The 27,962-nt window shown below is 55.1% G+C and overlaps 3 protein-coding genes across 6 annotated transcripts; 2 read left to right on the plus strand and 1 right to left on the minus strand.

Annotated features, from left to right (window-relative positions):
* Nucleotides 1–122: 122 nt before the first annotated feature.
* LRRC46 (leucine rich repeat containing 46) lies at nucleotides 123–4,835 on the minus strand. The gene is made up of 8 exons (XM_037809356.1): nucleotides 4,526–4,835; nucleotides 4,327–4,432; nucleotides 2,867–2,975; nucleotides 2,047–2,093; nucleotides 1,713–1,822; nucleotides 1,423–1,492; nucleotides 951–1,099; nucleotides 123–630 (listed from the first exon to the last, which is right to left on the minus strand). Exons 1-8 carry the CDS (start codon nucleotides 4,533–4,535, stop codon nucleotides 260–262), a joined length of 972 nt encoding a protein of 323 aa, XP_037665284.1. The 5' UTR covers nucleotides 4,536–4,835; the 3' UTR covers nucleotides 123–259.
* A 151-nt stretch (nucleotides 4,836–4,986) lies between these two features.
* MRPL10 (mitochondrial ribosomal protein L10) lies at nucleotides 4,987–10,482 on the plus strand. The gene is made up of 5 exons (XM_037809124.1): nucleotides 4,987–5,073; nucleotides 6,883–7,052; nucleotides 8,751–8,915; nucleotides 9,165–9,309; nucleotides 10,080–10,482. Exons 1-5 carry the CDS (start codon nucleotides 5,022–5,024, stop codon nucleotides 10,334–10,336), a joined length of 789 nt encoding a protein of 262 aa, XP_037665052.1. The 5' UTR covers nucleotides 4,987–5,021; the 3' UTR covers nucleotides 10,337–10,482.
* Nucleotides 10,483–13,009: 2,527 nt separating this feature from the next.
* Nucleotides 13,010–26,912, plus strand: OSBPL7 (oxysterol binding protein like 7). Of its 4 annotated transcripts, none has more exons than XM_037809636.1 (24): nucleotides 13,010–13,166; nucleotides 14,493–14,647; nucleotides 14,757–14,882; nucleotides 15,069–15,122; nucleotides 15,701–15,814; nucleotides 16,139–16,249; nucleotides 16,374–16,491; nucleotides 17,172–17,275; nucleotides 17,631–17,723; nucleotides 17,807–17,939; nucleotides 18,015–18,109; nucleotides 18,298–18,393; nucleotides 19,121–19,258; nucleotides 19,731–19,913; nucleotides 20,358–20,403; nucleotides 20,502–20,752; nucleotides 20,916–21,053; nucleotides 23,629–23,692; nucleotides 23,808–23,886; nucleotides 24,777–24,921; nucleotides 25,036–25,180; nucleotides 25,268–25,394; nucleotides 25,616–25,738; nucleotides 25,868–26,912. In XM_037809636.1, exons 2-24 carry the CDS (start codon nucleotides 14,573–14,575, stop codon nucleotides 25,974–25,976), a joined length of 2,667 nt encoding a protein of 888 aa, XP_037665564.1. In that variant the 5' UTR covers nucleotides 13,010–13,166; nucleotides 14,493–14,572; the 3' UTR covers nucleotides 25,977–26,912. The 4 variants fall into 4 exon arrangements, with proteins under 4 accessions (XP_037665564.1, XP_037665567.1, XP_037665566.1 ...); XM_037809638.1 differs by lacking the exon at nucleotides 13,010–13,166 and adding an exon at nucleotides 13,468–13,803; XM_037809637.1 differs by lacking the exon at nucleotides 13,010–13,166 and adding an exon at nucleotides 13,914–14,252.
* Nucleotides 26,913–27,962: the final 1,050 nt, after the last annotated feature.

The raw sequence follows: 27,962 nt of genomic DNA on the forward strand, positions 1-27,962 counted from the left end.
ATTAGGAACTTGTACTTTAGAATCCGGCTGCTCTTTAAGGCCCTGTACTTTCTGCGGGGGTTTCCTGATGCCTTTACTAGTTGCTTCCCCCAAGATGCTCCCAGATGACATGAAAGCCATGGTTGAGGCCCAGAGACAATTTATTGGGGACGGCTCTAGCCCCAGGTGAGGGCTGTGAGAACACAGGGCAGCCCACTCAGCTCCTTGTTCTTTGCACTGTCTTGTTCCTGGGGCTTTGCTGACAGGGACAGGCCGCATTTCATTTCTTGATTCTCTTGGTCGTGGTTTTGGCTGTGCCAGGGGCCGCAGCCAGGGAGGCCTTGGGGCCTGTGGCTGCTCTGGTCTCCTTCCGTGCCTGGCCAGTGCTTTGCTGGCCCGTGGAAACCACAGTGCAAGTTTTCTTGGTGGCAGAAGATGCCTGGGGTGAGGAGGTGGGCTCGGGGGGAGTCTTCTTCCCTTGCCTGGGAGTGGCAAGAAGGCTGCTGTCCCCAGCCATGGGTTCCCCGGGCATCGGGGGGAAGCCAGTGAGGACGGGCTCTGTCTCCATCCTCAGAAGGTGCTCCAGCAGGGCCACCTGCTGCCTGCGCTCCTTGTGCCTGCTCATCTCCTCCTCCAGCTCCTTGAGGAAACCTGTGAGGGGGGCCAGGATTCTGGCTGGTGGAGGAGGCCCCCTGGGCTGAAGGAGAAGGTCCCAGATAGATCCCCTGAGCCAACCCCCAACCCTGCCATCTCTAATGGGGAGGCGCCTGAGGCTGAGGCTGGGGAGGGCTGAGTCTCCTGCATGCCCAGGACTGACGCCTGCCCTGGCTGCATTCTCTACCACATCTGGCCCAGGTACTGATCTTGGCTTGGGGCCACCTCCCCAGACACCACAACCATCTTAGTCCCCCCACCTCCACAGGGCAGGGCTGGGCTCTGGGGAGGCTGCAAGCCTTGGAAAGTAGGGCCACCTTGCTCTGAGCAGAATGGGCTGCTCAGCTCCGGGAACTCCTCATCCTCATCGCCTAAAGCTTTGTCCTCCTCGTCCGAGGTCCAGCGCTCCAGCACAGGCTGCCCGTCCAGGTCCAGGAGCAGAGGCAGGGCTTGAGTCACCAGCTCCCTGCCAGGGGGAGGGGGGAGAGGCTACCCAGGAGGGCCCCTGGGATGATACAAAGACCCAAGGCACAGCACCCCACCTCAAGGAGTGGTGGCTCACAAGCTAGGAGATGGGGGCTGTAGCCAACCCCAAAGAGCCAAGGGTTGGGTTCATGTGGAGTTATGGGAGTGGAAGGGGAAGAGGGGCCGACTCAGCTGTGCTGGGGGAGGAGAAGCATCATGGACGGCGACCCCAGGGTTGCAGGCTGTGAGGGAGCCGGCGTGGGGTCAGTGGGTGGAGCTCGGCCATCACCCCTTGTTGAGAGCTCGCCCTCATTTCCTCCTCACCTGTAGCCCTCCTTCTTGGTGCAGCTGTTTCCAGTCAGGTTGAGGATGAGAAGGCTCTGGGGGAACTCATCTGCACACACCCAAGGGAGGCGGGAGGAGGAGGTTCTTATACCCATCTTCCAGTCCAAAGCCCCTGCTGCCTCTACCTCTCTTGCCAACCCCCTGGAACCCCCGGAGGATGAAGTGGGTATGGGGGGCAGGGTGCCTAATGCAGGCACGGGGAAGTGGAGGCAGAGTGGAAGAGTGTCCCATCGGGCTCATTCACTGAGCCAGGGCAAGGGTGTCCCTACCCAGCTTCAGCGTTTCTATCAGGTTCTCAGAAAGGTCTAGAAGCTGGAGGTGCGGGAGGTCACGGAGGTTTTCCACCTGCCTGATGTGGTTTCCTGCCAGAGACAGGAAGCTGTAGGGGAAGGGAGTAGGTCAGAGACAGAGCTGACTCTCAGAGTAGCCAGAGGAAGAGAGGAGGGCAGCAGGCACCTAGGTTTGGCCTTTTGGGGTGAGGGAAGCAGAGCGAGGCTCTTCAGCTGACAAGGAGCCAGACTTGGATAAGTCTGAACCAGTTTCTCGGGGTGTTTCCAAGCACCCCCACCCCTGCCTTCCAACCTAAGCCCTGGCACGACATACCACAGGGAGGGGACGCAGGTCAGGTTCTCTATTCGCTGGATCTTATTCTGCAGAAAGAAACCAAGGTGGGGGGGGAACCAGCTGAGGTTTCTGGGGGGGGGGCTTTAAGGGGACAGCCCCCAAATCATGTCTACTAATGCAGCTGGAGATCTAGCACCTTGGGAATGAGCATCCCACTTCTTGAAATGGTTGCCATTACCTTCGTGTGATTTGCTTTCTCCATGTGGATAGTTAAGAGTGTAAACTTGGGGCTGGCTACACTTGATTAAAGTATACCACTCTGACCCCACAACCAAAGAGTGACCTGGGAACTAGAGAAGGAAAGCAAACAGCCCCAGGGAAAAGGAAAAGGCCTTGGGAAGCATGAGCATATACTGACTTGATTTGATTTGTAAAGTTTCTGTGGGGAAAGGTTAAGGGAGTGGGGTATATTCAGCCTGGGGAAGGCTGAAGATCAACCACTACTGTCGCCATCACCAATGACAGCCTTCAAGTTCTGAAGGGTGTAGAGGAATCTGCTCAGTTCCTTTTTCCTTTTCTTCAAAATAAGAAATGGGTTTGAGATATGTAACATGAGAGATTTAGGGTAGACACCAAGAACTTCTAGATGAAAAGTATATGACCCAAAAACTGACTCAAGAGCATGTTCAGGATCTCTCTTTGGGGAATCAGTCTTTCAATTCAGGAGAATTCCTAATTCAGCTGGGGACGATTTAAATGAAGGTCTGCCTGCCAAATGCCAAAGATGACCTGGCTGGTTTCTTTCATATCAGACAGACTTGGTCCACAGTGGGGGGTGGGGAGTGGGGCAAAACCTTACCACTTGCAGGTAGAGGCTGTGAAGATTCTGGAGGCCCTCTAAGTTCCTAATAGCAGTAATCCCCTCCCGGTCCAGGCGGACAGTCTCCAGTTCTGCAAGAGTGTGAAACCTGGGAGAAGACGGGCAGGGTGGGATGTAGAGACCATTTCTGGTCTCCTAGCACGGAAGATGGGACTGGGGAGGAAGGAAGGTGTTTCAAGGAGGGGTAGATGGCTGAGTGATTTGAGCAGACGTCAGGAAGAGCTTCTTGACTTTTGAGGGGGGTGTCCAGAACATGAAACTGGGTTGACTCGAAGACCTGGCTCTCTGTCAGGAGCACTGAGAAGGAGCAGAATGAGAGAGGAACAAGGACCCTCTGACTGGGAAACTGCGTGATGGCAGCTTATGATTCCCAGAGAGATTCAGAGGAAAGAGAAACCTCAGACCAGCTTGGCTGATGGAAGCAGGGGTTGGGACAGACATGAAACAATCTCTGCAGGAAGACCCTTCCTCACCTCTCTTCTGTGTGGCCATGGAGGGAATGCCACTTGTGCCAACCATCCAGTTATTAATTCCACAATGTTTACTGAGTGCCTTCTAGAGACAAATGACAGAATCTCTGCCTCTCACAATTAAGGAAGCAGGTCAAGCACATGACAAGCGGATGACAGAGGCAAGTACAAGGGACTAAAGGAGTACATAAGCTATGCTCCCAATTCAGGTAAGGGAATCAGGGAATGCTTCCTGGAGGAGGTGACAGATAAGCGGGAATTAGCAGGGAAAATGGAATAAGGAAGGGGAGAAGGCTTTCAAGGAGAAAGAATAGCATGTACTAATTCATACCCTTCTCAAACATTAATGTGTCTGCGAGTCACCCAGGGGTACTGTTAAAATGCAGATTCTGATTCAGTAGGTCTGGGGTGGGCCTGAGATTCTTCATTTCTAAGAAGCTCCTAGGTGATGCCAATGCTGCTGGGCCCTGGACCACCTCAGTAGTAAGGTGCTAAGGTGTGAGAGCACAGTGTCTTACAGGAATTGTATACTTGTGGAGAGTGGCAAGAGATAAGGGTGAAAAGGTGTCAGAAGTCAACTCATGCTAAGGCATTTGGATTTTATTCTGGAGGAACCAAGGAGACAAGGAAGGTTCTCTCAGGGAGTGTCTGATCAGATCTGTCTTTTGAAAGGATCACTGACAACAGTGTGGGGAGACTGGACTGGGGGCAGGGAGACTAGTTAGGAATTTGTTGCAATGAGCCTGTTGAGAGCCTCATCTAAGGCAGTGGAACTTGGATGGTGAAAAAGAGACAGAAAGATCTTTAAGGAGAGAAATTCAGTTGGGCATTACCACTGATTGGATGTGTGCTTTAAGTAAAGGGGGAGTCACAGATGAGTTGAAAAATCATTTCAGCCTGGGGAATGTCCTCCTGTGTGTTTCAACCTTCCCAACCTTCCAGCATCTCTTTCCTCCCTCATGCACTCACATCCTTTCTGACAGATCCTCATCTTCAGGGAATGTCAAGTTCCGCTTAATGATAAGGGCTTCTGTAATGCAGACGTCCCCTTTCTCTGAACTCTGAGCAAGCTTAGCTGTGAAAAAAATGAATCCAACTGTCACATTTCCTCATTCTTGAACCCCACTACTATCCAACGGTCTACCCACCATCGCACTTTCCTACTCACCTCCAGGCATGATCCAAGAGGCTGCCGGCCTGGGGAGGGGAGGAACGAAGAGGGACCGAGCAGCTTGGACTGCCTCTAAGGATGGCAGAACCCAGGATGGTATGAGAAGAGAGTAGCTCAGAGACTCGGGGGATAAGGGAAAGGGGTTGATTCAGAGCAGGTTTGTTGGGGTGGGGTCGAAGACAAAAGCAAACCGAAGTGCAAGGTCTGGGATCGCATGGGTGTAGAGCGGCTTTGCGGACAGTAAACTGTGGGATTGTGGGCAGAGGGAAGGTGAAGAAGGGACGGTTTCAAGCAATCTGCAGTCGTTGCTAAGAGACCAGACGCCAGGCGAGGGGCAGGGGGAAGGGCGGGCTCGCAGGTGCCCCGCCCAGCGCATGCGGATTACTGCTCCAGCCGGTGGATCCGCGCGCTGCCTGCGGCCGCAGAACCCGCCGACCCATAATCCTTAGCTCCTTCCGTCTCCCTTCGGCTCCCGTCGTTTCTTCCGGCAGAGATGGCTGCGGCCGTGGCTGTGTTGTCGCGAGGGAGTTTCCTGCCCGCGGCGGGTAAGGAGCATCCCGAGACCTCACGGCGCGGTCTCACCGGCGCTCTCTAGTCTTGGTCTCTCCTCCTCTACTGCTGATCCCTTCCCATAGTCTCTGACCCCAGACGGCTCCCGGTAGCTCCTGACGCCAAGTACATCTCCGACTTCCTTAACTCTACCCAGTTCCTTATGACTCCAGAAACAACAGCAGCAACAAGAGCAATATTTGCCCCCTACGCCCCCGTGCTCATGCCTTCTTCGAGTTTCTCTAATCCACCCAGCTCTTGCCCGCAGAGTTTCGTTTGCTTGGACCACTCCTTGTCCCCGACTTTTGGCGCTGTGTTCCCTTCTGATGATTAAGGTCTCTGTCTAAATGTCACCGCCTCACGCCCTCCCTCGCCACCCTCTTCAAAGCAGATTTCCTTTGTTAAACTCTATTTTACACCAGTTGGTTGATCCCTTAGCCCCTCTCAGTCTGTGATTTTGCATTTGTTTGTTAACTTGAGTCGATTAGACTGTAGACTCTGTAAGGGCAGAACCATGTTCATTCAACATAGCATGGTGCCTGACATTAGTAGGCATGCAATTGATGTTTGTTTAGTGAATGCATTTGAGTACTTCATACAAGCCAGACACTGTCATAGATGCTTTATGCATTATCACATTTAAATCTTAATGCACCCAATGAGGAAGACATTTTCATTCACTCTGTGCGTGAGGAAACAAGTTCAGACCAGTTGAGTGACTGGTCAAGGTTACAGCTAATACATAGCAGAAGAGGGAATAAGTTTGAGTTCCATCTGACTCCAAAGCCTGTGCTCTTAACAATTATGTTTTATGGCCACTGGCAATAAAAACTCTTGACCCAGGAATATCCCTGCTCTCTGTGTTAGAGCCACCTTCCAACTGAACCTTTCCCCTGAGTCCCATGCCAGGGTTAGGGCTGAAAGTGGGAAGCTCTAGCCTTTGCCCTGTGTCAAGGTCACTTTTGGCTCAGGACTTTCAAGTGGCTTCTGAGGGGTGCTCTGGCTGATACCTGTAAACAAGAAGAGCAGATAAAAAGAGAGACTTGTTTGAGGGATCTGGAGTGTGGCATGAAGTTTTTCCTCTTGTCTCAAATCATGGGAGAAGGCTTCAGAGCAGTGCTTAGAGCAGAGGTTTTCAAACTTAAGCACTTTGGAGAACTTTGTTAAAACACTATTTGCTGGGCCCTACCCAATGTTTCTTATTCACTAGATGTAAGGAGAGGCTTGAGGATTTGCATTTCTAACAAGTTCCCAGGTAATACTGATGTTGCTAGTCAGGGACCACACTTTGAGAACCATGGGCTTAGACAAGAGTTGGCAAACTGTGGCTTAGGTGGCCACCAATTTTTGTAAATAAAGTTTTATTGGAACCTATTTGTTTACATATTGTCTATGGCTGCTTTCACACTACAATGGCAGAGTTGAGTGGTTGCAACAGAAACAATATGGCCCCTAAGCCTAAAATATTTACTATTTGGCCTTTGAGAATAAGTTTCCCCCCTCCCCCTTTTAAATGTGTTCAAAATACTTTCTCCTTTGTTTTCACTTTTTCTCCCATCTCTACACATAAAGAAGAGTTGGAGAAAAGCGAGCCTCAAAGGATCAAGCCCAAGATCACCCATTAAAAGAGAAGAGAAGACTTGGGAATTCAGGATCTAGGAGACAATTCATTGTCCCACTCTTGTGTTGAGTCTAGCTCTGTGAGCCATGGCTGTCTCTGCCAAAGAGGTGCTTTTCCTCCATCTGTGGCAGACGAGAGCCTCCAAGAACCTGCATCTCATCCATGTTGTCATCTCCCCTCCTAGGCTGGCTGCCCTCCCTCCAGACTGTCCGTCATGGCTCCAAGGCTGTTACCCGCCACCGTCGCGTGATGCACTTTCAGCGGCAGAAGCTTATGGCTCTGACTGAGTATATTCCCCCCAAACCAGCTGTCAACCCAAGATGCCTGCCATCGCCTCCCAGCCCACCCCAGGAGGTTAGGTGGAGACTGGATTCATATCACTTGGTGGTGGGATGGTGGGTTAAAGTGATCTTGTCTCTGTGGCCATGTGAAGGAGGCTCCAGGCCACAGTCACTCACATCATTACTTCACTTCCCCACTTTGGCCCATGATCCACATACTTTAAAATGAAACCTCTACTTGATTTTCTATTGGCCTTTGGGCTCATGGACCGGAAGGGCCTCCTGAATTTGCTTTGTTCTTTACGTATCTCCAAAAAGGTACATGAGAAAGCTATCCAATCAGGTGAAGGTAGGGGAGTGTATGTCTCTTGTTCTAAGAGGAGCCAAAGCTTCCAGATTTTTCTGGAGGAATGGTAGAGGTTTTATGTCCTTAAAAAAAGGAACAGAAAGACCAATGGAGAATTTGTAGCTTTAATGGTGATTTCTGTTATTGTAAGTACCTAATGAATTCTAGTTTTCTAGTAGTCTAATGCTGTTTGAGGGCTAGTTAGCTGGCCATTCCTGATAGAGGTTAGAATATGGGAACTTAGCAGCAACTACAGCCTGACAGATTAGGTCACATGTCAAACACTGATGGAAGTAATGATGGGTCATTCAGCAGAGATTCCTTAAGGACTAATGGAAAAAAGAGTTGTCTTAAATGAGACTGGAGGGTCAGCCTCTAGAGCAGTGCTGTTTCAGTGGCGGGGACTCTATCAGCAGGACTTTGCTTTTGCCCAGTTAAAATTGATTGACAGGATTCCTCCCACCACCCCCCATTAAAACAAAATTAAAGTCATTGGGTAGAACTTTCCCAGTTAAGTTGTTCTTTCATAGTTTTTTCTTAAGCTAATGAAGTATACTACCTCATAACTACCCAAGAATGTAAAATAGCCCATACGATAGAATTTTCTGGAATGGGATGATGAAAATGTTCTATATCTGCCTGTCCAGTATGGTAGCCACTAGCTATGTGTGGTTATTGAGCAAGTGAAATGAAGCTAGTGTGATTAAAGAACTGAATTTGTAATTGCATTTAATTTTAATTAATTTAACTGTAAATAGCTACATGTGGCTAGTGGCTACTGTATTGGACAGGGCAGATCTAGAATCTAGATTTTGCATACAAGTGAATCTTCTGTTTTAACTTGTTTGTGTTAGTATTTTCATGGAATTTTGCAAAGAGCACCATGCCTTCCAGGCACTCCACTGTTTAAATAAGTTTTGGGATCATTGCTTTGGAAAAAAAAATCTCTAAACCAGTGTTTATGGAGTTCTGTGAATATATTTTTGGGTCCACAAGTTCTCAACTTTGAGAAAATGAATGAAAATGTCTCAATTTTGAATTAACACTAGAGTTGGCTTGTATTTATAATTGGTAAAATAATTTAACATGAGTACAGTATCATAGGTATAATTTGAAGTAATTTTGACAACATTATTGTCAAATAATGTTAACTGGAGTGGCCACTGACCTGTTCAGAGGGACCAGGTGTTCACAGGTTTGAAAAACACTGCTCTAAAGACTGCAGTTATCTAATGAAAAGGAAAAGGTTAGAGTCAGAGATGTAACATGTCTCTAAGAGTCAACTCTCCTCCCTATTCCCTGATGTTTCTCACACTTGGGTGTCACTAGAAGCCTCAACACCTTTCCCTGAGAGAGTGTGTGTTGGGGAGAGTGCAAGGAGAAGAGGCAACTTGTGTCCCCTTGGCTGTCCCTTCCTGACTCTAGGAGACAGGCCTCATCCGGCTCCTCCGACGGGAGGTGGCAGCAGTTTTCCGAGACAACCGAATGATAGCTGTCTGCCAGAACGTGGCTCTGAGTGCAGAGGACAAGCTGCTTATACGGCATCAGCTGCGGAAACACAAGATCTTGACGAAGGCCTTCCCCAACCAGGTAGGAAGTGGGCCCTCTGGCATGGGTTGCTGTCTTCCCCCAGCCCTCCAGACTCAGACCTCAACATCTGCTCCTCACCTATGGCACGTCCAACTCCTCCCCGCCACAAACAACTCTCTAGTCTCTGCTGCCTCAACTGCAATTAGGGGCTGAGGAGCCCTTGGGTTGCACCCTTGGCCTGATGCCCCTATGACCAAGGTGGGTGGCTCTCCCTCCCATTAATAAGCCATTGTTTTCCTGCCATTCCAGATCCTGAAGCCCTTCCTGGAAGATTCCAAGTACCAAAACCTGCTGCCCCTTTTTGTGGGGCATAACCTGCTGCTGTTCAGTGAAGAGCCCAAGGTCAAGGAGATGGTGCGAGTCTTGAAGAGCATCCCTTTCCTGCCACTGCTAGGTGAGCAAGCACCCCTCCCTGCCAGCTCCATGAAGCGGAGTGGAGTGGGTGCTCCAGCAGCCTGGTGCCATGTGCTCATTCTGTCTGGGTAAAACCATGGCTACCTTGGAGGGAACCTCATTTTCTGATGGGGCCTGAGTCAGCAGCACCATTTATTGAGAACTGATGGGGCCTCATTACTCCAGACCACCTCTGCACTGCAGGAAAGACTAGGGAAAGTGGAGTGAACATGAACTGGGCTCTGTGGGGAGAGGAAGTGCAGACACCTCAAGTCTTACAATGGTTGTAGTTGGTGCTGCAGCTCACACAGATGAAGATACCTGAATGAAAGAGCCCAAATAGAGAGTGCTGCAGGACAATGAGCTGTGTTTCCTAGTCTCCCCTGAAGCTAAGAATCACCAGGGGTACTTCCTCTATCAAGAATACTGGGCATCTCTCCAGGAAATTCAGATTTATTAGACCTCTTTGGGGTCTCAGGAATCTCTGCCCCACTTCCATGATTCTTGTCTTCAAGAAAGTTTGGAAAACACTGACGGGTTTTTTCTGAAGAAAGAGTTAGGAAGGAGGAGGGGAGAGGACTGATTGCAAGCAGAGTGAAAGTGGGATGGGGGACACGGAGGAACCAGTATCCTAGGGAAGGTTGGGAGGTGGAGAAGGGCAAGGGAGAGCAAATTCCTAGAGCTGGAATATCATTTTCAGAGGAAAGGCATTTGTGGGGAAGGTGGCATGATGAGTGTGCAGGGAGTGGGGCTGACACTGTTGTTTTCCAGGTGGCTGCATCGATGATACCATCCTCAGCAGGCAGGGCTTCCTCCACTATTCCAAGCTCCCCAGCCTGGCCCTGGTGCGGGGGGAGCTGGTAGGAGGGCTCACTCTCCCCATGGCCCGGACCTGCTCCCTACTTCAGCACCCGCCCCTCCAGCTGACCACCCTGCTGGATCAGTACGTCAGACAGCAGCGAGAGGGGGATGCCGTCATGCCAGCCAGCGGGAAGCCGGAGCCTCCTGACACTGTTCCGGGCTCATAGCCCGTCATACCCAGCCCTGCCCACAAATACACTCTGACCCTAATGGCCGTGCTGTCCTCTGTCGGATATGGGGAAGATCTTGGGGTGGGGGAGTAGAGTTTGTTACCTGGCTTCCACAGGGCCACTGTAAAATGCAGAGGCTGTCAGTCACTGTATCTGTCCTTCATTCTCCCAATTTGGGACCTACTAAGAGCAAAATCTGTCAGCTCTCAGGACCAAGGCAGAGAATCTGAGATGAAGTATTGCCCTCTGCCTCCTTATTCATCATCCCTGCTCCCTGTATCTCCCTACCCCAGCCTATCCCCTCCTGGGTACAACCTTCCACAATAGGTCAGTTGAGAAGTAGTGGCAAGAGTGGCATCTCTTGAGAGCTTTGTGCCAAGCACAGTGCTAAGTACTTTCCATGTATATGTGCCTTTATTCCTTTCCAGGCTGTCCCCATTTAAGTTAAATAGCTTGTACAAGGTCATGCAGTTAGCAAATGGCAGAACAGGGACTTGAACCAGGGTCGCTCTTCCCTGAAGATGGCCCCCTGAATTCCTATGACAGCGCTTCCTCATTAGCTGAAGTGGGTCCCAGAGATGCTCAGATTTTTTTTTCCATTTTTTTAAATTGTGAACTTTAACATATACAACACAACAGTGATAACTTACAATATACGATTTCACAAGTAGTTAGCAGATCTCAAAGTATGTCACGGGTCACAGTTCCACCACTTCAGCCATTTCCATTATTGTAAAATATAACATACAGAAAGGTGTCATCTCTCAATGTACAGCTCAACAAGCAGTCATATAGGTAATTTCAGAAATTGTTGTGGGTTACAGTTCCACAATTTCAGTTCTTTCCTTATTATACAATATAAGGTATATACAGAAAGGTGAAGCCCTTCAAGGCACAATTCAGTGAGCAGCTATAGAGCCAATCCCAAAGGATGCCATAGGCTACAGTTCCACCATGTCATTTACCTCCTTCCAGCCATTCCAGTGCCCCAGCATCCGGATGTTAATTCTCAATCCTTGGGGTGTGCCACGTTGTGAAAAAGGCTGGGGGCACTGCTTGATGATAAAATGAAGTTCCTTTAATCTATTTTGATGTGTATAAGGTTACCCTCCCTGCATGTTTATTCTCAGGGTCACTTCTGCCATCTCTGACGCTCCTACTTCCTTCCTAGAGAATCTTTCCTCTTCCCTTATTCAAACCTGTCATCTTCCTATACCTCCTCCCACAAATGGCATCTCTTACATGCCTGTCCTTTTGAAGGCAGCTTTGTACAGAAGTTAATATGTCTCCAACGGTGCTGAACAAAAGGCCTGGAGGAAAACTAGGGTTCTCTTAGTGGGGTGTTCTGGAGGCTCTCAAGTAGGACACCTAGTCCTAGAAGCTCCCAGTCTAATGAAAGAGGATTCCTAACTAGAAGCCCACCATTGTCCTTGATTGGAGTATGTTCTGCCCTAGCACGGGGTGACGTGGGGAGGGTGGCTGTTCGGCATCCTCCCTGGACCTGGAACAATGCCACTGCTTCCTTAGCCCTGGACACACACTGCTGAGCAGTGATCCATAGTGGCTTTTTCGTGGCCTGGTCCAGGACCAGTTTCCCATAGGGCCCAGCTCTGTGGCACATGCCCAGGGTTGCTCAGTCAGTATGAAGTGACTTAAAAGACTTGAAGTTCTTGAATGCTAGAGCAGGTCTAGCCAGCGTTGCCCAGTGCTGCTTAGTGACTCCTGCCTCCGAGAACCCTGCCAGGTGCTCACAATACCCGGGGGTGATGGTGGCAGCACTGAGGTTCTGAAGGGAGCAGAGAACAGGCATCACCTGAGATGTGAAAGAATCTTACGGGTAAGCCAAGGCTGGTGGGGACGAGCTGGTGGGGGGAGGGAGGTGGCCTACATCATTTCTGGGAGCAAAGAAGAACCCTGCAGGGCATCCTTCACCTCCTGGCAGCACCTGAGACCCCACCATTGAGAACCCCCTTCTTTCCAGAAGGTTGCTTTCCTGCTCTTAGAGCCTTCTGTTCTAACTTTTAATTGGAGTTGAGCAACTGGGCAACAAGTGTCCAGCAGAAAGGCAAAGGTGCTTGGAAAGGAAGCCAGGGTTGCCTCCAGCTAGCTTTTTGTGACAGCCACTGGTGACCAATCTGGACACTTAACCGGCTCTGGGGTTTTGCCTTACTGCACAGGTGCGTCAGTCCCCCAAATGGATCCTAACCTGGTTCTCCATCACCCCCTCTGACAGCCTCATGGCCCTTCCTCTCCTGCTGTGACTGCAGTGCTGACTGTGCTCTTGGCGCTGCCTACTGTGGTTTCAGAGGGGGCATCTGTCCCTTCTCTGTCAACATGATACCTTTGCTGGCTCCAAAATTTGCAGTCTATTTTCAGATGTAAAACGAGAGTCGATGGTTAACCAGGAAATAGCCTTGGGCGCCAACTGGGGTTGTGGCTGAGCTAGTCCGAATAAACCCTTTACTGCCACTGGCTGGGGGCCAGCAGCTCCCCAGCCTGCTCTGCTTTGTGTGGAACCATGCCCAGTGGGGACCGGGCTCCCACTCCCAGTCCAGATGGGTGCTGGGGGAGTCCACTTTGCCCTGAGTCCTCCGGGGAGCAGGGGGGCAGAGCTGAGCGGCCGCCTGAGCTTGGCGGGAGGAGGGGACAGGGGAGAGGGAGGTGGGGAGATCCGGCTAGAGGGGAGGCTCCGACGTCTCCTTCCTTCCTGGTTCCTGCAGTAGCTGCTGCCACTGCTCGGCTCCGCAAGGAGGGAGCCAGCGACTCAGACGGTGACTCAGAGGCGGAGCAGCGCGGGTCAAGGAGCATTGGCGTCCATGGGCCTGGGGTAAGGGGACCACGTAGGCATCAGTTGACAGTCCCCAGGGAGGGCTGCCCCCATCTGAAGCTGGGTGGGTCTGCTCCTCCAGAGACAGGGGCGGGAGTGAGGTGGAGAGGGCTCCCCACCTGGCTTACCTCGACCTCCCACCCTCTTCCTGATGGAGCCTGTCCGTCCACCTGCCAGCAGTGAGGTGCCCGGATTCCCACAGGGCCAGGAAAAGGGCATAAAGATACCCAAACACCAGAGGAGTTTGGGAACTTCCAAGGCCAAAAGCGAGAGTTCCCCCCCCACCCCAGGTCAGCCTCTGCAGCATGAGGCCGTCTGCCCTAACCTCCTGGCCACCGGTACCCCGTCATGTCGCTGTCCCCTCCCAGCCTCAGCCCCTCAGATGCTTGCTAGCTCATAAGCTGATCAGAGCTGCTTCCTGGTCTTGGGCCAGCCTCGCCCCTCCAGTCCCCTCCCCCCCTCGCCCCCACAGGGCCTCAGTGCATTATTGATCTCCTGGTGGAGCCGGGCTCCCAGGGCCAGGTCAGGGGCGCCTGTGGGCACTGCCCCCAGACCTGTGCCAACCCCAGCAGGTTCTTGGCAGCTTCTCCACCCACAGTGTCTTCCTTGGTCTGTCCTGATCCGTTGCCCTGTCCAGGTGGGTGGCACTTCTCAGGAGCCCCAAGGACCAGGATAGTAGAAAGGGGTGGGAAGGCTCAAGGGGACTGAGGGCCCAAGGTGGGAATCCTGGGGGGACATTTGGTGGGAGGAGGCCCAGGACAAAATGGGGGCTGTCTCAGGCCTCAGTTTCCCTGTGCAGAAGATGGAAGCCCGAGAACTAGAGGATGTGGACACCAGTTGTTGGGGAGTTGTGGAAAAGGGGCTAGGGATGGGGCTCTGCAAGGCAACCGAGTCCCGGAGCCCTGGCGGCCGCAGTGGAGGGCTCTGAGGGAACAGGCCGCTGGGGTGCACTCTGCCCCGGCTCTAAGTCCCTCTATCCTTTCTTGGAGACTCTTCCCTCATTCCCCTGCCTCGCCTCTGATGACCCCCAGGGAATCCTCAAAAGAAAGCCTGAGTGGTTCCTGGAGCTGGGAGTATGTGCCCAAGGTGGGGCCGGGCAGGTGCTTCATGATTTTCTCTGGGCACCAGTCTGCCTGCTGAGTTCTAGTTCCCCAAGGGTGTGGGCAGGGAGACCCGCCCGGCGGGGGTAGGGCCAGACTTGGTGAGTGGCATGGCAGGCGAGGGGAAAATGTGTTGGGGGGCTCTTATCCCAGAGGGAGCAGGAGGGATTGGGGGGAAGCTGAGTGTTAGCAGGGTGTGAGCTGATGGGATCTCTCTTCCCTCCAGGGCCCCCTCAGGACAAGGTGACATCCTTCCCCTGCCACTCTGCCCGACACCCTCAGTGCGGAGTGGCCTCTCCCTTCTCCATGGACTTCCAAGAGAGGGCCCCTCCCTCCCTGGCGGAGAGCACTCAGTCCTCCAAGTCCGGCAGCGCCCAGCAGGTCTGAGGACGGGAAAGCAGGCGGGGGGTGGGCCTCGCTGGGCCAAAGGACGGGGCAGGGGTCGTGGTGGCCTCACCAGCCGCCGCCCTCCTCTCCACCTGGACTGCAGGCCTCGGAGTTGTGGGAGGTGGTGGAGGAGCCTCGGGGCAGGCTGGGGCCAGAAGGTATCATGCCCGAGAGGCAGGAAGGCCACCTGCTCAAGAAGAGGAAGTGGCCTCTGAAGGGCTGGCACAAGGTAGGTGGGCAGGGCAAGGGGAGGAGCCAGAGGCGGGGACGGGGTGGGAATGGAGGGGACAGCTGCTGGGCAGTACTGGGGCTTGCCCGTGGAGAAGGAGAAGAGAAATTTCTGCATGTGGTTGCTCTTCCCCACCCCCTTTCCTCCGGCCTCCCGGGCTCCTGCTCCTCCTGGGCAACGCCACAGAGATACTTTGTGCTCGAGGACGGGATCCTTCACTATGCGACATCTCGGCAAGACGTGAGTCAGGGCCTCGGTGTGGGGTTGTGGGAACACTGTTGGCAGGCAGGGGGCATCTGGAATCAGACCCCAGGTGCACCATTTACTGGGGGTGTTACTTCTCCGGGCCTCAGCTTCCTCACCTCTAAGACGGGGCGAGTGTGGTGACCCATTTGGAGGGTCGTGGTATTTTAAGAGAGAGAAAATATGTGAGGGTTTCTGGACAGTGCCTGGCAGAAAAAAAGGGCCCAAGACACTGGAGCTTATCCTCCTCCTTGACCCCATTCACATGCTGGGAACAAGGAACTGAAGGCCTCAGACTCCCAGATTCTCTCCACCAGGGTGTTTTCTTCCTCAGCCTTGCAAATTCCTGAGTGTGAGAATATTTTTCCTTGCTCTCTATAGAGCTTGGAATGTGACTTGATGTCATGGGGTGCTCTGTACACAGTGTAGTTGACGAGTGCCTACTGATACTGTGCCTTGGGCACAAGGCTGAACCTGCTGCCTGTCCCTTAAGCCTAGAGTGGCATCAGGAAGATGGTGGCGTCATGGCCCCGTGATCTTAAAGCCAGTCCCCCTTCCCTAACCTCCCTCCCCAGATCACCAAGGGGAAGCTCCATGGATCCATTGACGTCCGACTGTCCGTTATGTCCATCAACAAAAAGGCCCAGCGCATTGACCTTGACACTGAAGACAACATCTACCACCTCAAGGTGAGTGGCTTGACCCCCAGCCTGGCAGAGGCACTGGGGCTTGCAGGGGAGAGGAGCTGGGGCAGAGGGTGTCAAGAACGGCGTTCCCGTTGTATGACGTAGCCAGTGGCAGGTGAGCGACCCTTGTGGGCTGTTCTGTGAACAGGCACAGAGCTGGTGCTCAGGCCCTTGGGACGGTTGCACTGGGCCTCCCTGCAAGGGGCTTTGTACAAGCTGGGTGCTGAAGGCAGAGACTCTGCTTGCTTGAGGACCTGAGCCCAATATCTTGCCTCTGGAAAGCAATCTCTCCTTTCATGCATCTGCCCCCCTCCACCACTTCTGCAGATCAAATCCCAGGACCTGTTCCAGAGCTGGGTGGCCCAGCTGCGTGCCCACCGCCTGGCCCAGCGCCTGGACATGTCCCGTGGCCCGCTGCCGAGCACCACTCACCGGAAGGTAAGAGGGGCCCCGGGGTGGGGATGGGGCCAGTGAGGTAGAGATTGGGGGAGCAGGGTTGTGGGGAACTGTGAGACCCAGGATGGAGAGCACCCTCTTTCCTGACCCTTGATTGATCCCACAGGTCCCTGGTGCCCAGCTTCCAGCAGTGGGGAGTGCCTCGGCCCTTCCTGGGGTTGGACCTCGGGAGAAGGTGTCTTCCTGGTTGAGGCACAGTGATGGGCTAGACCGCTGCTCTCACGGTGAGGGGCCCCTGGCCCAGGTCCTCTGTGGGTGGGTCCCAGGTTGGCAGGTCTTGGTGACATCAGCAGTCACAAAGAGGGAAATAAGTCGCCTCCATGCCTGCCTTGGGAGCCGCAGTGTGATGCGGAAAATTCAGCCTCTGTCTCCAGGCTGACCAGGTCAGCTTGTGTCCTGACCATGTGAGCCCCAATCTTCTAGAAGATGGTGGGACTCGGGTCCTAAGCACAGAGACAGGTGGGGATGCAGGGCAGGAGCATGCAAGGGAAGACACCGAGTTCCAAGGCAGGGGCTAGGGAAGGTCCTGAGGAGGGAGTGTTTAGGATCCAAGACTCCTGGAGCAGGGTCTACAGTGTTGACCCGAGAAAGGGGGCAAAACAAGTGGAGAGAGAGGGCGCGCGGCACCACGGCCTGTGTGAAGGCTGCGGAGGTGAGGCGTGATTTGGATGCAGGGGTTTCTGGGAAACCAGGAAAACCAGGTCAAGGCCAAACTAAGGGGTGGGGATTGGGAACTGCTTTGGGCCCCTGAGCTGGGGGTGAGGGTAAGGGCTGGGGAGACAGTGTCAGGATTTCCATGGGTGCCAGATGAAGTCTTAGGCGGAGGAGGGGAAGTGGAGGGACAGACTTTGGGGGCTCCTGGCTGGCATGGGGAGGGGGACTTCCTCATTCCTTTTTCCCTCAGAGCTCTCCGAGTGTCAGGGGAAGCTCCAGGAACTACACAGACTCCTCCAGAGCCTGGAGTCCTTGCACCGAATCCCCTCAGCCCCTGTGATACCTACACACCAGGTGAGGTCCAGGGAGCACCTGCTGCCTTCACGCCCGCCATTTCCCTGGGAAGTTGTCCCTAGTCCTCTGTTTTGCTGCAGCTTCCTGGGGAGCCACGCCTCACCCCGCTGCCTCTCCGCCACTTGTCCAAACTGTCCTTTGAGTGACTCCCAGACCCTTGTGTCTGCCAACATGCTGACCTTCATCTTCCTTCAGGATGTCACTTGTCTCTGCCACCTTCCCCGGGCTGCTGGGCCTTCTGTGCACAGACGGATCTGTGCCCCCCGCCATGACCCTCTGCTGCTTGCCCCGCTTTAACAGTTGCTCCCCCTTTGCCCCACCCCGAGACTGAAACTCCCCACCGTCGCTTTGCCAGGCCTCGGTGACAACTGAGAGACCCAAGAAGGGGAAACGGACCAGCCGCATGTGGTGCACGCAGAGCTTTGCCAAGGATGACACCATTGGACGGGTGAGGTGGGGGTGGGCCAGACTTGTTGGGGTGGGATGCTCCGAGGCAGGCTGTTCCCTGAGAACCCTTCCCTTCCCCTACAGGTTGGTCGTCTCCACGGCTCTGTCCCCAACCTGTCTCGCTACCTGGAATCCCGGGACCCCTCGGGCCCCCGTGGGCTGCCACCCCCAGACTATGCCCACTTGCAGCGCAGTTTCTGGGCCCTGGCCCAGAAGGGTGAGTGTATGCTGGAGGGATGCGAGGTGCAGGTGGGAAGGGAGAGGGGGAGTCTAACGCCCCCCACCCCCACAGTGCACAGCTCCCTCAGCAGCGTGCTGACCGCCCTCACCGCTGAACGGGATCGACTGAGGGACCTGCAGCAAGGGTCAGAGCTCTCAAGGATGGGGGTGAGGCTCAGGGGGCAGGGTGGTCAGGGGTAGGAGAGGGCTTGCAGGCTGAGGGCTGTGGGCCTGGGGACTGCTAACAGGTCTGGGGGGGGGGTTGGTTGGAAGTAGCAGGCTCAGCAGGGACCGGTGCGGCTGGGCGGGGAGGCCTCCATCCCCCTGTCCGCCTGTCCCTCACGCGCTCCCTGCAGGTCTCCGAGGCCCCAGCTGGCCAGAGGCGCCTCCACTCACAGTCCATCTCCTCGGACACCACGGCAGACTCCTTCAGTTCCCTCAACCCTGAGGAGGTGAGGAGTCGGGTAGGGCCATGGGGTGAAGGCCCAGGGTGGTGGGCAAGGTTGCTTTTCCATCCTGACACAGAGCCCAGAAACCCTAGCTCCAGCCTCCTCCACGTTAGCAGCTTCAGCATCTTGACAATTCCTTAGCAATGTGCAGAGCGCTTTTACTTTTAATCCAGAGTCCTGGGAGGCAATTATTCTAATCTTCAAATTTATGGATGAGGACACTGAAATCCAAGAGTCTAACTGATGGACCCACACTCCTCCAACTATTGACTGGCTGAGCTGGGACTTAGGGGTGCCCAGTGCAGACTCTGGGGCCCCTACTCTGCGTGGGTTTGAATCTTGCTCCACTTCATGCCAGCTTTGTGACGCCAGGGCTCAGTGTCCTTGTCTGCCAAATGGGGGTGATAATTGCGCTTACCTCACTGGGTGGCTGTTAGGACCGAATGAATTGATCCGTGCAGAGAGCTTGGAGTGGGGCAGGGCTCAGAGTCAGTGCCCAGGAAGTGTAAACAGCTATTCTGGAAACTGTGTCCCCTTCCTCTCAAGCTGCTGTTCATTCTACTACCCCTTCCTACCCCCTCGACGCCCTCTGCCTTTTCCTTCTGCTCGGCTCGGAGAGTAAAAGCCCCTGGCTATGCTTCCCTCTGAAGGGGACTGTCAGGCAAGGGGCAGCTCTTCTTGACTCTCCCAGCCTGGCCCCTGGGGCCTGATGCCCCTCTGGCTCCCACAGCAAGAAGCTCTGTACATGAAGGGGCGAGAGCTGACCCCCCAGCTGTCCCAGAGCAGTATCCTGTCCCTCTCCGACTCCCACACTGAGTTCTTCGATGCCTGCGAGGTTCTCCTCTCCGCCAGCTCTTCTGAGAATGAGGTGAGAGGAGGGAAGCTGGCAGTGGGAGGGAAGGGACACAGGGAATATAGGGTGGGCTCCAGAGAGACTGGAATCTATGGACTCCCAAGTCCTTTCTAACCTCCTCAGCTACTTCTCTAGGAACACATCCAAACCCTCTGGGTCTGTGTGGCCCTGCTTGGAAATCTCCGCTGGGACCCTTCTCCCAGCTGAACATACTTTATTCCCACTGGGCTCTTGAGAAGCGGCTGCCTCAACCCCAGCCCCAGTAATCTTCTGGTGACGCCATTTCAGCTTCTGCATTCCCTCGACCCTCATTCCCCAGACCCCAAGCCGCAGTCCTGCCACGTCCCAGTGCTTTCTTCTACCAATCCTGGGGACAGGTCCTCCCCATCCCAAGGTGGCTGGGGCCACTGTGTGATGCCAGGGCTCCCGGGGCCGTGACTGAGGCCTCAGACCCCCAAATGCATTCTCTTCCCCTTCTCACCAAAAGGCTAGCTGGGCAGGTTCCAGACAGGCCCTGGGCACTGCCCAGCTGCCCGGGGCAGGCCAAGTCTGCCCAGCCTATCATCTGTCCTGGTCCAGGGCTCAGAGGAGGAGTCGTGCATCAGTGAGATCACCACCAGCCTGTCTGCGGAGGTGCTGGACCTCAGGGGAGCCGAGCACTGCCAGAAAGGTGCCAGCCGGGGCCTGCGGGCCAAGGGGGGCTGGAGTGGGCAGAGACAGGGTGTGCTGTCTGTGGCCCAGGAGGGGAGGCAGTCCCTCGTGGTAACCGATGGGCCAATGGCTTTGGGTACTGACCCCGGAGGTGGCCCAGGGCTGCAGAAGGCGAAGCTGTGAGCAGTGGCTGTGGGGCACGGGTCAGGGGCAGGCCTGGGGCTTTTGTTCTTTTGGGCTGGGAAACCTCACACAGGGCCTGAAAGAGAGGTGGCAGATCCCACTTTGCCCCTCTTTAGTCATGTGGCTTTGATCATGTCATTTTATTTCTTGGAGTCTATAATCGGATGAGTAATCTGCATCTGACATCTGTTTCTGTGTTTATGAAAGAGGGGGACGCCAGGAGAGCTGGGGCCCTGGGCTTTGGCACTGTGAGCCATTCTCAGCCCTCTGTGCTCCCTAGGGGATCTCAGCAAGAAAAAAATTCCCGGCACCCCTGCGGCACCCCAGTGAGTCAAGGATGAGGCCTGGGCACGTGGAGATCTATGAGCCCCTTGAGTCTGGGAAGCCAGTGCCCAGAGAGTGACGTGGCTGGGGTGGGCCCCAGGGGGGTGTATTCCAGGGAGAGCTGCTGCAGGGCCGCCCCGACGCCGCTGCCTGCCGGCGGCCAGCGGGCCGGGGGCCGACGTGAGCCTCTGGAACATTCTGCGCAACAACATTGGCAAAGATCTGTCAAAGGTGTCGATGCCCGTGCAGCTCAACGAGCCGCTCAACACCCTGCAGCGGCTGTGCGAGGAGCTCGAGTACAGCGGCCTCCTGGACCAGGCCAGCCACGTGGCCGACCCCTGCGAGCGCATGGTACCCACCCCGCCCGCCTCCTGGGAAATCCTGGCTGCTGAAGGGCCACCCCAGGCCTCAGACCTTGTGCTTGCAGGAATGTGGAGGGGGGCATCTCCCCTTCTGGGCTCCCCTCTTCTGCCCATCTCCCCCCAAGTGCCATCCCCCTGCCTCCTTCTTGCAGGTGTTCATTGCAGCCTTCGCCGTCTCGGCCTATTCCTCCACCTACCACCGGGCGGGCTGTAAGCCCTTCAACCCCGTCCTCGGGGAGACCTACGAGTGCGAGCGGCCCGACCGGGGCTTCCGCTTCATCAGCGAGCAGGTGGGGGCCCTGGGGACAGAAGGCCGCTCTCCTTGGTGGCTGGGGCAGAGCAGGACTTGGGGAGGAGAAGCTGGGGGCCCAAGGGGCCAGACTGTGGGAGAGGGAGCGTGGGGCTGTCTGCTCTGTGTGAGGCTCGGTGCCATGTGCTGGGCACGGTGAGGGCTCTGCTCTGGGGATGTCCCAGCTTAGTGTGGGAGACACACGTGAAACGAGGCCTTTCTGTACCGTGTTCAAAGGGTCTGGAGGTGAGATCACGGAAGCTCGTGGGAGGTTGCCCAGCTCCACCTGGGAAGGCCTGCTCCAGGGGTGGCGCTTGATAAAGCCTAGAAGGATGGACCAGAGTTAGCCAGAAATGCAAGGGGTGGGGACAAGGGGCTGCTCCAGATGGTGAGAAGGAAGGGTTAGTGGGTATGGCATTTGGGAAGAGTCAGAGATGTGAGGGAGGTGGCAGGCCCAGACTCTTTGGAGACCTGAAGGTTAAGATAAGGAGGCTGGTTGTTTTTATTTCCACCCTGAAGGCAAGGGAGAGTCATTGGAGGATTTTAAGCAGTGGAGAGTACTTTATAAAGAACACTCGGGCAGTGGTGAGGGGATGGGCTGGAGAAGGCCCTTCGGAGGCCATTCCAGTCGTCTGTCAGAGCCCACGGGGGCCTGCACGTAGGCCGTGGCAGCTGGACAAGAGGGACATTGGATTCAAGAGATATTTATGTGTCACCCTTGAGGACTGGGTGGTCAGCAGGATGTGCTTGTGTGTGTGTGTGTGTGTGTGTGTGTGTGTGTGTGAGAGAGCAGGCGGGCTGTGGGACGGGAGGTGGTCACCGAGAGGAAGGAGTCAGGTGGCCTGCGATTCCTGGTTTCGGGGATTCGGTGAGTGCATGGTGATGCCATTTTAGCAGCGGAGACTACAAGGGGAAGGTCCTTGAGTTTAAAGAAATCCATCCCTGTTGGGTTTGACTTCCAGGGGAGGTGTCCAGTGGGCTCTAGGGTGTGTGAGTCACGGGCTCCTCACAGGAGCGTGTCTGGAGAGGAGGGCAGATGTGGAAGTGGAGGGGCAAGACGGGGAGTGTGCCAAGAGGAGGAGTATCACCCAGCCCAGGGAGCAGGAGCGGGGGAGGGTGGTCCCCGGACTTACCCTGGGGGAGCATCACTGGCTTCCAGAGGGAGGGTTTCTGAGAAGGCAAGGGGCAGAGGCTGGGTTACTGTGAGTGTGGGGGAAAGTGGAGGTTAAAAAAAAAATGTAGAGAAAAATGTAATTATATTTCCAAAAAACTTACCATAAAGGAAAGAAGGTGGGAGCTAGAGGGGAGGAAAAAGGTTGAGGCAATTTTTGTTTGTTTGTTTAGATTTTAAATGTTTTTGAGAACATGTGAAAAGTTTGCTCTTAAATAGTGGGTACAATGGAAAGTAAGTCTCCCCTTGCCTGATGCTATGAGGAGATGTCCGCTCCCAGATTTTGTAAATCCTTCCAGCAAAGTTTTAGGCAAAGGCACTCATAGATAGAGGTTTACTTGTGCGTATACAAAGGGGCGGTTTACTATTTTTTTAAGATAGGTGACTGCAAATGTTTATATTCAGAGAGAAGGAGAAACAGAGAGGGAGAGACTGAAGGTCCAGAAGAGAGACGGGCTGGAAGGGGCAGGAGGCCTGGGAGGGAGCTGCCCGCTCCAGCTTTGTTCTCCTTGTGACGGGTGTAGGCGGAAGGGATGGAGCCTGCTCCAGTGGGAAGGGCCTGGGTGCAGGCCTTCAAGGGCGATTGCTGGGGGATGCCAAGGGCAACAGCCCAGATATAAACACTCTGTAGAGTGAGAAGTTTCCCAAGTGTGTTGTGTATCTTGGCAGTGGCAGCAGAGGGAGTGGGTAACCCAGAGCACAGGGAGCTCAGGGGTGGGTGTGGATTTTTGGGGCCAATACGGGGAGCATGGCCGTGGAAGGTGTTGGTGTGAGAGTGGCTGAGGTGGTGCAGCAGAGTCCAGGCTGGAGAGGGAAGGAAGGGAAGTGAGAAAGTGGAGGAGGTGGGCACCTGGGAATCTTGGGCAGGGGCCATGGGAGTGAGGGAATTTTGAGAAAGGCGAGGAAAATAGGCTGTGGGATATCGGAGTTTAAAATTCCAGATGTGGAGCCATTCCAAGTGAGGACAAGGCCAAGTGTTTCAAGGGTTGGTGTGGAAGTTGCAGCGTGATGATCAGCTTTTGGGGGAGGTGATGGCGAGGGAAGGGGGTTCTTAGGACAGGACTGGGTTTCAGGCAGGGCAAGGTGTGGAGGTTCTGGAGGGCACCATAGACAAGGTCAGCTAGGAGGGGAGTGAGGAGGGAGAACAGAGGGCTCTGTGAGGCAAGGACAGATAACTGGAGCAGTTGGAATTCGGGTGGTGGCCGAGGACAGACCTGGAACTAACTGGCCTCCTGGTGCATAGGGAGTCAGGGTACGGGTTTGGTGGGGAGGACGATTGAGGGGAGCATGGCTGTGGGAGGTGTTGGTGTGAGAGTGGCTGAGGTGGTGGAGCAGAGTCCAGGCTGAAGAAGACCCCAGGGTCCTCAGGGGCAGCCTCAGGAGAACTTCTATCTGTCGCTTCAAGGTCTCCCACCATCCCCCCATCTCGGCGTGCCATGCAGAGTCTGAGAACTTCATCTTCTGGCAAGGTGAGGAGCCAGGGGCAGGGAGGACCTGCGAGGGAAGGGCGTTTGGGGAAGGGCCTGGAACAATCTCGGGTCTTATGTCTGCTGTTCCCTCTCCTTCCCGCAACCCCAACTCCAGACATGAAGTGGAAGAACAAGTTCTGGGGCAAATCCCTGGAGATAGTGCCTGTGGGGACGGTCCATGTCAGCTTGCCCAGGTGAGTGTCCCGAGGCTCTCAGCAGCTAGGCCCAGCCCAGAGGCCCCCGATCCTCCGGGCTGGGAATGGGATGGGTGGTAGGGACAGCCCAGGAGGGCCTGAAGCGGCTGGAGCCGGGGTGGGGCTGGGGCTGGGGAGGGCAGCGTTTGTACACTTCCCGCCTATACTCACAGTAGTTGCCGGTAAAGAAAGGTGAAAATCTTAGAATGTAGAGCTGGCAGGCAGGGCTCTTAGAGACCATCTGTGGCTTCCACACTTTTTTGACCTTGACTCTCAGTGAGAAGTACATTTGATACTGCAAGCCAGCACCAACACACAGAAATCTAAATTGATTTCAGGACCAATGGATTACAAACCATATTTGAAAAATACTCATCTAGTTCATTTTACAAGTGAGGGGGCAGAAACCAGAGAGGAAAAGGGCCCCACCCAAAGTGTCTCAGGAGTTAGCTAGGTGCCAGTGCAGGGGCTGGGAGAGATCCTGAACTTGGAGTCAGAAGTCCTAGAGGGAGTCGTGAAGGCTGAAGAAAGATGTGATGTCTCAGAGCTTTGAGACTGTCATCCATAAAATAGGAATAATGACTAAGACCCAACTGAAATGAGGCTTACACAGGACGGTAGATGTGACCTTCTGTGGTTTCTAGCACCCAAGGGCAGGAACCATGGCTGTGTTTCTATCCCCAGCACTTAGGCACTCAGGAGCCTTCTAGGTGAGTGGAAGTGCCTTCTGTAAAGGGTGCTCTGTTTCCTAAAGGGAAGCCGAGCCAGAACCGGGACTCCAGGGTTCTCTCCCCAGGCCCACGCCACCCACTCCAGCGAGGCAGGCGCTCCCGACCCAGGGTGGCAGCTCGTTCCCTGGGGCCAGCCTTCCCATGCCCTGTCTCTCCCAGATTTGGGGACCACTTTGAGTGGAACAAGGTGACATCCTGCATCCACAACATCCTGAGTGGCCAGCGCTGGATAGAGCACTATGGGGAGGTGTTGATTCGAAACACACAGGATAGTTCGTGCCACTGCAAGATCACCTTCTGCAAGGTGGGTGCGCAACTTGGATGCCTTCTGCCTGCTCCCAGCAGCCTCTGCTTCTGGAGCTTACCTGGGGAAGGGGAAGGGGCCCCCTCCCTAAGCCCCTGCCTCCCCCTACCCCAGACCAAGTACTGGAGCTCCAGCATCCACGAGGTGCAGGGTGCTGTGTTCAGCCGGAGTGGCCGCATCCTCCACCGACTCTTTGGGAAGTGGCATGAGGGGCTGTACCGGGGACCCCCGCCAGGCGGTCAGTGCATCTGGAAACCCAGTAAGTGGGGTGGTCGGTGAGGGCTGGCCAGGGCTGAGGGCAGCTGTGGCACAGTCCACCAGCCCCAGCCCCTCGCTTTCCCCCCAGACTCAATGCCCCCAGACCATGAGCGGAACTTTGGCTTCACTCAGTTTGCCTTGGAGCTGAATGAGCTGACCACAGAGCTGAAACGGTCACTGCCCTCCACGGACACGCGGCTCCGGCCTGACCAGAGGTCAGTGCCAGGCGGGCATCACCCCAGAACCCCCGGGCTTGCTCCCTTCTCCACATGGGTGTCCGTGTAGCCCAAAGCTGGGACTCTGTCCTTCCTTCTAGGCATTGCCTCAGGGAAATGTGGCCTGTTCGGGGTCCGCAGAGCCGGGCAGGGGACAGAGGCCTTGGCTTTGTGGGCCCCTGCAGACGGGCAGTTCCCCTGACCACAACCTGGATCCTCAGGTACCTGGAGGAGGGGAACATCCAGGCCGCCGAGGCCCAGAAGAAAAGGATTGAGCAGCTGCAGCGAGACAGGCGCAGAGTGATGGAGGAGAACAACATCGTCCATCAGGCCCGCTTCTTCAGGTGCACGTCCCAGGCTCGCTCTGCGGCCAGGCTCCTCCTCTGTCCCTCCGATCCCCTCCTGCTCTGGGTGGGGGATTGCCTGGGACCCTGGCTTTTCCCCTTCTCACTCCACGCACCCTCTTCCCCCAGGCGGCAGACGGACGGCAGTGGGAAGGAGTGGTGGGTGACCAACAACACGTACTGGAGACTGCGGGCCGAGCCCGGCTATGGGAACCTCGACGGGGCCGTGCTCTGGTAGCCCTGGCCCCAGGGGCAGGAGGCTCTGCTTCTCCACCCCTCCTGCCTCCACCCCTACGGACCTGTGGGCAAGGCCAGGCTCTGCCCCACTCCCAGCTCCCAAGGACCAGGGCAGTAGCCGTGGCTCTGGCCCTCAGCCCTCTCCGCTGGCCGGAGGGGCTGCATCTCAGCCCACCCCCAACCCATGGTTTGGGGTGGGAAGCAGAATCTGCTTCCCCAGTCTCGTTGCCCTGGACAACTGGCATATAAGACCCTCCTGGCTCTGTCACCCTCCTGCCTGTCCCCCTTGGGGTGCTTGGGGGAGACTCCAGGCTTTCCAGGGTTTGTTCCCCATTTCAGTGCCTTCCTAAGACACGTGGGACCCCTCGATGTGCCCCAGGCTTTCTATGCCCCGGGCTCCGGAGTGAGTGAAGGAGAGGAGACGGCCTTTACTTCCTCTACCACCCCCTCCATGCCCTGTCACCAGCACCTTCTCCCCTGGCCTGGCCCAGCAGGGCCCTCTCCACCTCCCACTGGTTGGGCCCTGGCCATGCCTCCCATCCTGCTGGGTCCTCTTCCCCCAAACCACAAAACGCCTGCAGCTTCCGGATCCTTGGTTTCTGATCCTCATGCAGTTTCCCTACCCCGCCAGAGTAGACGAGACCTGTCCAAGAGGTGGGGAGCAGACAGAATGGGCAGGCACCCTGCCTGGCCTCAGATCCCCCGGGAGTGTGCGAGCACGTGTGAGCATGTGAGTTCATGTGTGTGTGTGCGTGGATGTGCGTGCACCTGTGTGCCTGTGTGCTGCTTGCAGGCAAGCAGGATTCCTTCATGTAGCTGGGATGTCCCCCCTGCTGGATGTCAGCCACCATTGCTGCTCATTTTCTCACGGTCTGGCTCTGAGTAAGGTGAATCGCTGTGACATTCCAAGCTCTAATAAAGACTGTCCCAGACTTTGGCCATGACCATTCTTTTAAAAATGTATGCTCAAGCTCAGTGCAAGGCCCGTAGCTACCTGCTTATCTGAGCCAAACAGGTAGACGTCATCTGCCCTCTCCCTTAGCTGCACATCTTGACAATTCGATCTCAAATTTCTCTCGGCTCCGGCCCCTTCTCTCCCTTGTGCCTGGCTTAGGCTGGGCCATCATCACCCCTTGCCTGGACCACTGCAGTAGCCTGTGAGCCTCCAGCCTCCTCCATTAGAATGCTGGCTTTCAGGGTGGTATTTTTAAAGGGAAAATATGACACCTCCTGCCTGCTTAAAATACATCCATTGCTTCCTGGTACTTAGAGGAAAAATCCCAACTTCCAACCAGGCAGGAAATGCTCTGCATGGTCCCTGTCCCCGCTCTGACATGGAGCGCTGTATGCTGACCCCACACCAAGCATCCTCAGGCAGCTCTGGGCCCCCTGCCCCCCAAGATCATTGAGTGCTCAAGGAAGGGTGAGAGTGAGAGGAAGCCCTGGAGGGGTGAGGGAGGGAAGGGCAAGCTGCAGTTTCTCCCCACTCCCCACCCCACCGCCACCACCTAGGAAGAGTTCAAATCCCAGGTCCATTATTCCATGGCCCTGTGATCTTGGGCACGTGCCTAACCTTTATGTTCAGGGGCTACATACTCTCATTTGGCTTCTTTTGTGTTTTAAACAAGAATGTATATGATGTGCCCAGCTTGGTGCAGGGCCTGGGCTCCTTATTTCATTAGTTCTCTCTTAGCCCTCACACCACCCTCACTGCAACCACAGTCCCCCACCCCACCTCCCATCTGCGCTGGCTCAATGGATTTCCCAAGAGGGAGGCAGGAGCAGAGACCCCTGAGCCAGGCCGCCCTTCCAATCACAGTCCCTGTCTCCACCCGCCTCCCCCAGCTGCGGGGAGGGAGTGGTGGTCCTCATTTTCACACTTTATTTGCAGAGAGTGTTAAAACTAACACACTTGTCCTGACACCACAGACCAGAAATAACCTCAACCCACTCTCAAAACAGCCAAAGCCTGCACACATTCGGGGTC

Source organism: Choloepus didactylus, chromosome 18 (genome assembly GCF_015220235.1).
Source record: "Choloepus didactylus isolate mChoDid1 chromosome 18, mChoDid1.pri, whole genome shotgun sequence".
NCBI classification, from domain to species: Eukaryota; Metazoa; Chordata; class Mammalia; order Pilosa; family Megalonychidae; genus Choloepus; species Choloepus didactylus.